This window comes from Hirundo rustica, chromosome 3 (assembly GCF_015227805.2).
Source record: "Hirundo rustica isolate bHirRus1 chromosome 3, bHirRus1.pri.v3, whole genome shotgun sequence".
NCBI lineage: Eukaryota > Metazoa > Chordata > Aves > Passeriformes > Hirundinidae > Hirundo > Hirundo rustica.
This window is the reverse complement of record NC_053452.1, coordinates 48,204,561-48,216,409: the sequence shown is the minus strand read 5'-3', so window position 1 is coordinate 48,216,409 and position 11,849 is coordinate 48,204,561. Positions and strand designations below refer to the sequence as shown.

Sequence of the window (11,849 nt, the reverse complement as noted above, 5' to 3'; positions counted from 1 at the left end):
TATTGGGAATGGTTTGCTCTGGAGATTTCACAACGTTTCTGCGCCTTTGAATCATGAAAGTCCAGCAGGCAGTATAGAATCACAGAATTGTTTGAGTTGGAAGGGACCTAAAAGATCATCCAGTTCCAACACCTCTGCTGCCATGGGCAGGGACACCTTTCACCGGATCAGATTGCTCAGAGCCCCACCAAACCCAGCCTCAAACACTTCCAGGGATAGGGCATCCACAATTTCGCTGAGCTACCAGTTCTAGTGCCTCACCACCCACACAATGAAGAATTTCATCCTAAAATCTAATCCAAACCTACCCCCCTCTCAGTTTGAAGCCATCCCCCTGTGTCCTATCACTAGAATTCCTGATTCAGTGTCCTCTCCGTCTTCCTTGTAGGCTCCCTTCAGATTCTGGAAGGTTTCTCTGGGGTCTCCATGCAGGCTTCTCTTCTCCAGGCTGAACAGCCCCTGCTTCCCTAGCCTGTCTTCATAGGGGAGGTGCTCCAGGCCCCTCATCCTGGACACTGGGGTACAAGGTCGTGACCTGGCTCATCGTGCTGTAAGGGTAAGGGGAGCACAGCTCCCTGTGGATGTTTATTTGCCGGGCAGAGGGTGGCCCCGCGGCTGGCATGGGCCAGTGGTCCCTGCAAGGGGCACTGGGGTAAGCGTGGGCTTTCTGCAATAATCCCGTTCCGTCGCTGGAATCCAGCTGAAAGGGCTGCCCCGGGGGCCGGCTGGGGAAGCAGCGGTGCCGCTGCAGCTGGTGCTCCCGGCACAGGGGGAGCCTGCCAGGGGACAGAGCTGAGCACTGCAGCAAAGCAGGGCGCTGGGTCTCCAGGGCCTGTTCGTGCGGAGCACCAGCAGGGCCGGAGCGGCCCCCGTGCCCCGTTCCGCGCACACCATGGCGCTCCTGAGCCCAGCTGCGCTCTGGGCACATCCCGCCTCGCACAGGTGGGAGCGCTCTTGGCTGGAAAGGGCCCCTGGGGGAGGCGGTGTAGTCCAAGCTCGGAGGGGGATGAAGTGAGAAGAGTTTGTGCCTGAGGCCAGCGCAGGGGTGAGGGCTGCCCGTGCCCCCGCTGTCCTGAGAGGAGCACAAGGACCAGCTGCAGCCGTAGCTGTCACCGATGGACACTGCTGACATCTTCTCCAGGAGCGGCTCCGGCTGCGGCGAGCGCCGGTCCGGCCCCAGGTCAGAGCCAGGACTGCCGGCCCAGGCAAGGAATGTCTGCTCAGAGCAGCTCCCCAGGGACATGCCTGGGTAGCAGGAAAGCCCAGAGCAGGCTCTGGCTTCCCGCAGAGTTTCTGTGCAGGCATCGCGGCGTGCAGGCTCTCTGGCTGCGTGAGGCGAGCGCTGACGCCGCTCCTCCTCTCTCCCCGGGGCTAACGGGACCTTTGTTTTGGCCCTGAGCTCATCAGCGACTGAAAGCTGCGCCTGATGTTGTCTCTCTGGATGGTAAAATTTGCATTTATTGCCATAGGTGCATTTTTTACCTGAAAGGATAAAAACAAATCGGACGGGAAGTTGTCGCTAGCACCAACATCAATTGACGCACACATCACTTCTCCCCAGCACTGCGCGTGATGAACACAGAAAAAAAGGGAAATACTATTTTCAAACTCGGTACTGTTGTCTCCAGATTTAAATATTGCTGATATTAATAGCAGGGGGAAGCAGCAGCGAAAGGAAGTCTCTGCTATTTTGGAAGTGTCTGATGTTAATTTTCAGGTTTTTTCATATTCGGTTTCAGTTCCTGCACTCGGTGGGCTGGGAGGCCTGCTGCTACAAAGGCTTGCTTTAAAAAATGGCACAGGGATGCACCTCTGAGAAACCTGCACATTGCTGGGGGGCTGTCGGGGGCGGGGACACAGGGAAAGTGTTTGGCCATTCCCAAGCGCTGCAGCAAAATCCACTCCACAAAGTGAGGAGTGTGTGCGGGCAGGACGGCCAGCACAGCCACAGTGCCCGTGGGGGCTGTGTGCAGGCAAGGATGGAGGGGCCAGAAACATCTGCTGCCTTTGCTGGGGCTGGGGCCACTTAGGCAGGAGGGGAAAAAAGCATTGCACCTTTGACAGCCCAACCCGAGCCCCTACCACACGAAGCAGGACAGCACGTGGCAGTGGCCTCTAGCTGAGGGGGAGCGTGGCTGGGAAGCAGGGGGCAGCTCACAGCATGGGGAGAAACCCACCATAAGGGCAAGGCTGCCATTTTTTTTCGGGAAGCACTGGCTTTTTGCTGAGGAAGTTACTTAAGGTGGGTCCGTGTCGGCCTAATGGATCATCGGGAGGCATAAACCTGGAAAAGTGAAAAAAGCCATGGATGTAAGCACATGTCTGTGCACACTGGATGTCTCAGTGAAGTGCACTTCCCCTGGACACCTCAGCTATTAGTAAGCTCAGGAGAGAAGAGAGGTTAGCATGAACTGACTGAGGAGCACTCAGCGCAGCCTCACAGGTGTTGTGGTGCAAGTGCCTGAATGAAAAGTTTCTCTCAGCAGGGATGGTGAAGGGCCAGAGAGACCAGATTCTTGTCTCTTCTAGTGAGCTATGATTGAAGAAACACGGGGAGGAGTCTTATTTTGTAGTATAGGGGAATTAAAAATACCACCAGCCAGCCTCCTCTCATGGATTTAATTCTGCTTCTTACAGGAAATAGAAATTAAAAGATACCAACGCTTGGTCTAACATCACAAATTGGATTGGAAATAAGCAAAGCTGGTCACTAATGCTGCCATTCAAGTAAAAAGGGTCATAGAAAAGTGGCATGGGAGGTTTTAAGACCAAAGCTGAGGAAGTAGGAGACTCAAGAAATGAGATAAGAAAAGCTGCAGTAAATTCCTTTCATAAAAAGGCTCATGTGTTCTCCTTCTGGTGAGAGGCACGCTGATGCTGGAGCTGACTTGGCCCATAATGTTTAAATTCTAGATTCCATAACACCATCCATCCCTTACCTGTTACTGACAAAAGAGTACATGAGCAGTCGCTGCTCGATGAACCATTTCCACTCGGGGTTTTCGTTCTGGAGATCCCGGTAGTGGTCATTGGAAACAATGACTCCGTCTTGCTCATAAGCGACTTTCACTATGTAGCGGTCGTCGTAGCAAACCACCCTCTTGCCTTTCACCTTCCGAGAGGGGGTGTAGATGAGGACAGATTGCTTCTCGAGCTCCTGAAGAATGTGCTGATCTGGCGGGGCGATTGGCAGAAGCGGATGAGGGAAGCAAAAAATATAAGAGAAACTAATTAATTAATCATGACCAGGTCTCAATCTTAATCTGCTAGAAACCTACAGCAATCTAAAGATATTTCAGCACTTTAGGAAACTCACGGTGCAGTTTTCAGATGCAGTGATATCAGGTGGTTATTTGGCAACTTGAAAATTAGGTCCTTTACAAAAACATCAACTTGTAAATTTTGCAACACCCTTTTTTTTTACTTTTAAGTCTTCTCTATAAAAGAATGCCTTGAATTCTACACCAGAGTCTGATACTGAATCCCTGCAGTGCCCTTTTCACCCTGCTAGATGCCTGAAGGCTCACAACCAGCCCTGATGTAAGCTTTACCTGGAGATAAAACGTGTGATAAAATACGTGAATAAACTTCCTTGCTGCTGTTGAGGACACTCTGACTTCTTGCTATCCCCTATCTGCAGGAAGGCAGATCCGCCTCATCTGCAGACACCGAACTGCTGGCACAAACCTCGATGATCTATATCCAGACAAACTCAGTCTCACTCCCCTCCACAGACTTCTGCTGATGCATTTTCTTCTCCTGGAAGGGTAACCCAGGAACCAACTCTGTGTTGGTTAGCAGGCTGACAGATAATAGCCATGCAGTAATGAACATCACTGTCGCCTGGCACACCTCAAAAGCTCCGCAGAGTCATTGCAAGCTGACAAACTCCTTCTTTAACTCAGCTTGGCAGCACCTTGTGCTTGTTAAGCAGAAGGTTTAAAGCAGTGTAACAAAGCCTTGTAAGCAGTTTTTGCTGCTGGCCAGGAGCACTGAATGGGGCAATGAATTAATGACTCATTTAAGCGAGGGAAGCCCGATACACAACTTGCACTGTGCTTGTCTTTACAGGGAAAAAAAAGAAACCAAAAAAACTCAACTGCACTGGGTTCTTCCCACCCCCTCTGTCTCCAGACTGCACCTAATTGTTGCCAAATGGATGGTGACCTACCTGCAATGGGGCTGTCTTGTCGAGGGTGCTCCTTTCTCCAGAGCGGGACAAAAACCTTGATGTAAGTGTGCCCCCTCTCTCGAAACCAATCCACCGCCAGCTGGATCCCCCAGCAGGAGAACACCTCCTTGTTTCCATGACTATAAAGAAAGAGAGAGGATGATGAGGCAAAGTTTTTATGAAGCTTAGAGTTCTCTTTAACTGAGCCACTAATGCAAAGGCAAAATAAACAGCTTTTGCGTCATTCACCAGTTTCCAAGAAAACAACCTGGCAGGGTGTCCTGGTGAGACAGATCCAAACACCCCCTCCAGCAGAGGCAAAGATTTATCTGAAACAGTTTGGTTACTTAAAAACAGAGGCGTCCTATCCCCTATTTCTGTTATCCAAGCCTGTTCCTTCCATCTGTATCTGGATGGACTTAGGCCTTGTCAAACCCTTCACATGCCTTGTCTGGAAAAGATTTGAGGAGTGAGAGTTTATTCCTGCACAAGCAGGAACCCATAAGGCTCTCCTGTGAGAAACAAAGCTTTCTCTTGCTCTAGTTGATGGATATTTTCTTCATTGCACAGAGAGGTAGAGAAGCCCTAAGACAAGTGTTCTAGAAGTGCCAGAAAGGTGAGTCCTGAAGAATTCAATACGCAGAATAAAAGAATTCAATAAGACAGAAAATAACCTCAAGGAAAACAACCAGTGGTGACATCCTTCTAAATGTCTCACCTTCCCTGAAAGTTCCTCCTGCTTGGCATTCACTTATCTAAAATTTGATTACAGGGCAGTGTATGTGCAAAAGGAAGGTAGTTTGTTAACCACCTCTGCACAAGGAAACTAAAATATAATGTACAAAAAGTCCTAAATGGATAAATGTCCTCACAGTATCTACAGAATGCTCATCCTTGTACTTTGACCTTTCTGCATAACATTGCCAGTCTCACTCAGGCTTTCACCTCTACAAAAAGCCCTTGTGAGCAACTTTCTTGGCTGCTACACCCACCTGCACTGACAGACCAGGCAAGGGTGGTGCTGCAGCCCCAAATGAGTCTCCCACCACCATCCCCCAGGGATTCATCTCTAGGATCTGTCTAACCAGCCTCAGAACCTAAGCTCCATTTTATACCCAATAAAAACTTCTGTCCTGAAATGGTGACCACGGATGAAAAATAGCACAATTTGTAGGCAGAAACCTGATTGCCTATTAAGAGCTACCAGGGCAATAGGAAGACTTTTAAAACCCTTAGCAATAATAAATGGTCTGAAGTGCTTGGCATATCTAATCTCCATTTTAGAACAACTGTTTTGTTTGGTTTTAAAGAATAGGATCTTCCCAGGATATTCGTAACATCACCTGGACTGTTGAACTGGAAGTTTGGGTGACTTTTTCAGATAAGTGCCTTTAAAAGGCAGTCCAGGTACATCTGTGATGCCACGACTCAAAGCTCAGCACCAGCTTTCTTAAATATTGACTACTTGTATATGTAATTCTGTGAGCTTTAGGAAGGCAGTTCTAGGTGTAGCCCAGTGCAGAAAGTAAAGTACTCAAGCACAAGTGGGTAAGCTGACAAGAAAGATGAGGCACGTGGAACGGCTCCTCAGCATTATCTCCTGATCCAGCTGCTGCTACAGTGCTACAGCCAGGCCTGGGGGCTTCAGCCAGGCTGAATGAGTCTGTACACGTGTAGGGGTCTGCACATCCACACTGAGCACCAGGGACTGCTGTGCAATGGAGCAGAGTTTCCATCCTCCCTGCCTGGGCACAGACTGCCTCCTGTCTGTCACCTTTCCCACGCAGCCCCAGAGTCCGTGGACCATGAGCCATCCATGATGCGTCACAACTCAGCCTCATCTCTCCCTCCTGCCAGCAACAGGGTACACTGCACTTGGGTCACAGAGCAGCAGGGCTCATCTCTCAGGAAATGAAGCAGCAATTTGGCATCTTTGTGACTCCAGCAGTGAATCCATCATCAGCACACAGGAAGTCCTTTTTAAATTGTGTCTTTCCAACTCCTTTGAGAGGAAGTTTGGGCAAACCATCTTCTTGTGAAAACTGCAAATGGCCCCATCTCCACCTGGTCACAACACGGAATCAGCCAAAGCTTTGTCAGAAAGGCCAAGGAACAGACCTCTGTAGCTACCACAGCTTTAAAACTAGGTGTAAGTGCAAGCCCTAGAGGAGACAGCAGCCTCTTCGGTGTGCAGTGAATAGGGTCAGGACACTTTCCTTTTCCTATTAACTCAATTCCATGGATTTGTTCCACCTGCCTTGCTAAACTTACCATGGATAGGCTGGCAGACAGAGAAATTTCTCATTACATCTGATGGAAACACAAAATGCACTGAGATGTTCGACGAGTGAGACTGGCTGAAGGCAAGGTAACTTTTTTCCATTCAGCTTCCCTGGGTAGGCTGCTTGATGCTTGAACACTGCAGGGTCAATTGCTTTATTACCCTGGGGCATGCACATCCTTTTCAAAAGCTTGCACTCTACAGTGGGCCCTCAATGCCAACTCTGAAATACTCCAGAAATATCAATCCTAAGATACACATATCTTAGCTCGATATATTTTTCTTCACACAGACAGCTGTCACTTGAATCTCTAACTTCTTGATTGTTTCACTCCTGAACTGCTGCTCCTGCTGCACTTTAATGGTTCTTAGTGTTGATGATAATGCAGTTTTCCCCAGCAAGGGAACATAACATCCCTTTCCCCGGACATCTGCAAACAGTCCTGCTCTGTCTGACAGCAGCAAACCAGAAAAATTAAAGCAAGGGTACTGAAAGCACAGACCAGGCCTACCCCATTAGCCAAAGCCAATGCCATTCAGCACCACTTTGAAAGGCATCCAGGAGAGGAAAGCAGCTCCTCCCAAGCTGCACCTTTTCAGCACCAGCTGAGCTGACAAGATCAATAGACTCCTCCATTATCCACATAGTCATTATCAAGACAGAGGCTGGGATGTCTGAGAAGAGCTGCAAAACCTTTGTCTTTCTGAAAGCTGCTGTGCCAGGAGAGCTGAGAACAGAGCCCCTGGCCCATCATGGGTAAAACCGACCCCGCACAATGAAAGGGTGGGTGATCAGCTCAGCCACACTGCCTGAGCGGGTGCCCAGTTCTTTTGCAGAGAGGTAAGGAAGACACCCTGAGGAGGGGCTTGGGTGAAGAGGCAAAGCAGAGCAGGAGATCCTAACACCAGGCTACCAAGCTCATGGCCCAGACAAGGCCAAACAAGTTTGCTCTGCTCTGTATTTGCCACTCCTTGTGAGCTGCCTTGAGCAGGGAACCTCTTGGTTTTGGCTTGGATCCCTCCCTTCACTCACAAGATGCCATAATTTGCTTGGTCTCCAGTTGCTCTGGATGTGCTCTGGATCCCCTCTCTAAGCAGAGGGGATATGGTCTCATCTCATCTCACAGGACAGCTAACAGAAGGAAAAAGCTCTCCTTTGCCCTGTTCCAGCCTGCAGGGATGGCCTTGGCTCTGCTGAGTGGACAGGGAAGTTAACAGAGAAAACAGATGGATAGCCAGTGCATCCTGGACTCTTGGCTCTGTACTGGTTGGATAAACAGAGGCAAACCCACTTCTGTCTTTGGACATGCCATCCACAGGGACATGCCAGGCTCCCCATCTGTAGGAGTGCTTCCACAGCGCCAGGGCACTGCTCAGGAAATGTTATGGGCCAGCACGGGTTGATGTGACATCTCCCAGAAACAGAATAACTAAGGAGGAAATTAATCTCTTCAATACAAGTTCAACTATCAATTCCCTGATATTTCCCTAAAACTGTGGCCAAATTGGAAAACCAACAAAAATTATACAAGCTGGAATATTTTTAGAGTTTACTTGCAAGTCAAAGTGCTACAATTGTAATATTTTTAGAAACCACAGTCACCTGACTTTATTTCCCCTCGCCTTAGATTAGTTGGGTAGTCCACCTATCTGTCCATCCGATTTTCCCTGGAAACATCTCAGGTTTAGAAATCTTAGGTGCCCATTTGAAAAGGGGAGGGGAGGAGGGGGGGGTGTAGTTTAATGGTGAGCTCAGAGGGAGACACTGCCACAAACGGTGGACAGAGATTGCCTTATAAGAGGTCAGGATGCAGAGTGAGGCAGTAATTGCCTGTGACGTGCATATTCACAGGCATCAAGACAGCAGCTCCTTAAAAGCTGAGCATCAGCCAAAGGAGAAGAATAAGCGATTGCTCATACATCAAATGCACCAATGCACCTCCCACCTGAAGGAAAAACATGCTTCAAGCCATCAGTTTTAAAATTCAAAAGCTTCAGAGGAAGAGAGACTCCCGCCTTTCGGGAAGCAGAGCTTACCTCATTGCAACATTGCTGCCATCGATCACAATGGGTCTCAAGGAATCGGAAGAATCACTTCCATCCTCTCCAAGGCACTTCAGCCCCGGTGTAGTGCTACACGATCCACGGGCAACCAGCTTGAGCTGGGTGGGCTGAGCCGGGTTCCCCAGAGCCTGAGGTTTGCTCCCCATCCGAATCAGCTCCCTCAGCACATCATCCTCCAGGGCCTCTTGGCCCAGGTTCTCCAGCACTTTGCAGATGTCCTGCTTACCATAGCCCAGCTTGCAGAAAAAATCCATCTTGCTCTGGTGCGCTTCCACCCCTGCTGCAGAAACTCTTCCAGAGCGTGGTGGTGCTGCTTTGCTAGAAATTGAACTGGCCAGTGCCATTTTGGCAGGCATTTATGTTCCTTTAAACCTGATGATCCTGTCTTCACAGCTGTGTCCCACAGGCATCAGCTTTAGGGAGGGAAAGAATAGCAACAACAACACAAAAGCATTAAGGAGGGATGTACAATCGTCTCAGTTCCTTGCCTAGCGCTCAGCAGGGACCCACAGATTAGCTGTCTTCTCTCTGAGAAGACTGTCCAGTCTTCTCTCAGCATGAAAGTGTTTTCCTGGTTGGCTCTTAATTATAAAAGCACCAGAGTGTCCGGTGCAATGTTCGTCATTCTGCAAACATTATGTCAGACAGGTGTCACCTTACTTGGTGAGCTGTGCCAGGCTGCCTGCACACAGACAGGCTGCACGCCTGACTTGCCTCTTCGGACTTATCTCACAGGAAATGACACAAAGGGGATTTTCAATTTGCTGTGTGGTTTGTCAGCCCGAGATAAATATCTGTCAAATTTTACTGGATGGGCTCAGATGCCATAGCAACTCAACAACTATAGCAAATTTCATCCAGTGATTTAAGGAAACATGCTGTTTGCAAAGTATCTGGAAACCGATTTTTTTAAATTGTTTTATCTTTCCTACTGTGTCTGTCTGTGCGTATAGGGACATAAATTCTGAAATTCTGTCGCTCATCAGTTCTAATGATGCCTGACTACTCTTTTCCTGTTACTTGCTATTTCAGTGAGGCCTTTTATTTTCAGAGAAACAGCTTGTTTTTTTGAAAGCTGTCGGGACGGTGCTTTGAGGCAGGTGATTCAGAAAGCGGTTTCAATTTCACTTATGTTTATTGTCAAGGTAATTCAGAAATGAATGTGTAAAAGTCGCAAAAAGCTACTTCATATTCTCCAGAAGTGCACCACGCACATTTCCGGTCTACCCAGTGAGTGAAGGTGGTGGGCAGCACAGTCAGGGATACCCGGAGCTGCCTAAGCCCAACAAGTGTGACACGGGAGAACATAAACGGCGACACTCGTCCACGAAGCCAAACACCTGCAGCCACTGTTGGCTTGCTTGCACTGAAACATCTCTTGCCACATCCCTGCAATTCTTGGTGCTGCCTGGTCAAAAGCTACGGCTGGTTCCTCTACCCACAGCAGGGATGTAAGGGTGCCCCTCTTCCCTTTGCTGATTGCGGTCAGATGCAGAATTCACTGACCAAACAGCCACCTCTGTGCCCAGCGCAGAGCCAGGACCGCATCCACCCACCAGCTCCCCTCCCCAGCCCACCAGCCACTCCCTGCCCAGCAGTGGGGCACCCCAGGAGCCAGGAGCTGAAACCATGTGGAAGAAGGCATGGAGGTGCTGGAAACAAGCACCTGGGAGAGGATTCAGAGCGAAGCTCCTCCCCAGGGCATAAGAGCCCTCTTAGGCTGTGGGGAAGAAATCCATGCTGGGTTCAGTTAATTTAAAACTGATTAGTTCAGCAGGAAACATGATAATTAGTTGTAACCTCACCTTGTGAAACTTTGATCTTTACTTTTCTATGTAGCTTTATAAATTTCAGGTATTCTGTGGGGGAAATCTGGCACTCAGTTAAAAATGACAAACAGCATCAATAAAATAAAATATACCTTAAATATGTCGTAACTGTAAGGGGAAAACAGTTACCATGTATAATTTTCCATCTAAACTAAAGCATTGCTTATTTTAGTCAGTGACTGTTTTCTTCAGAGTGCATTCTGTAACAATTTTTACATCTAATCCTTGTTTTTAATTCATTGACTAAAGATGAAAATATATTTGCCTGCTTTTTCATTATTGAAATGTTTTCTCATCTTTGAAACAGCTGCTGTCTGAGCTGAAATACATTGATGTAACCAACTAAAGCAGAAGCAGTCACATCTGGGCTAGCATCACAGTAAAACTTGCTTCCAGGTATGCGATCAGTAGCTCCAAACACAAAGTGTACTCTATTTTTTTTTTAATGCCTAGATTTTAAAAAATACATTATTGTTAATTAAAAACTTTTCTTAGTATGTCTTCAGGTTGAAAAGAAAATATTTACCACATATTTTAATAGCCATTACTATTGTTTTCAAACCTGCACTTCTGTCTACTCTGATGCTTTTTCTTTTTTTTGTTCTCCCTCTTTTCTTTTACCATCAGAATGATTTCTCACATTAGCATCACATTGTGTTGCACAGGCCTTTGTCCTGGATTTCATCTGAAATTAGGTTTGACTCAATCCTTCAGAATTTTACCAGAGAACTTTCCAGCTGCAGAGGGGGCAGAAGCCACGTCCACCTCGCAGCCTCCAGCACACAAGAGCAGGTGCTGGATGAAAGTTGTTCACCACAACACTTTTCTGGCTCCATCCCAGGCAGCACCAAGCCCGTGGTCCATGTCTGCACCCTTGGCTTCCTTTTGCAAGGCTTGGTCCTTCCGTGCAAGCAGTGAATCCCTTTGGCTTGGTAAGCGCGGGAGCTCTGGATGGCTGCCTGGGGCTGGTGTGATGCAGTTACCAGCCATCACCAGCAACACGGTAATTCTGCAAAGTTAACCGCTGGGTTTCTGCTGCAGTGTGGCCAAACACTAAAAATGGGTGATACAGTCACTGCAGGGGTTTCACCACAGAGAGAACAGTTTGGAAAAACTGAGATGAAAGCCTTGGTGACAAAAAAACACTGAGTTCACCCTTCTCAAGGGGTAATTAAAGGGCAATAAAATCCCTGGCTTACACATTAGTAAACAGGAGCGTGCACAAGTCCAGTAGGTCAGCTGGCTGCTTATAACCAGCACAAAAAAAATATGACAAGAGGAGAATTTGTGTATCACAGAGTCCAGCTTTTGTTATCACAAACAGATTGTGAAATTCCATTTATAAACTTTATGATCTTCATTTGCAAACTACTTAGATTTCCTCCGGCCATTTCCCTCCCTTCATCTCAGCTGATCCCACTGGAAGCTGTGAAAACCAAAGTCTCCTCATTTCATAGAATAATTTATCCACAGATAATGGTGTGTTCATCCTATGTTCTAGCTT

At 48.0% G+C, this 11,849-nt stretch overlaps 1 protein-coding gene across 1 annotated transcript; it reads right to left on the bottom strand.

Annotated features, from left to right (window-relative positions):
* Positions 1–478: 478 nt before the first annotated feature.
* Positions 479–8,872, bottom strand: ZC3H12D (zinc finger CCCH-type containing 12D). Its single transcript, XM_040059954.1, has 5 exons — positions 8,490–8,872; positions 4,172–4,311; positions 2,940–3,174; positions 2,178–2,284; positions 479–1,482 (listed from the first exon to the last, which is right to left on the bottom strand). Exons 1-5 carry the CDS (start codon positions 8,870–8,872, stop codon positions 479–481), a joined length of 1,869 nt encoding a protein of 622 aa, XP_039915888.1.
* Between the last annotated feature and the right edge of the window lie 2,977 nt (positions 8,873–11,849).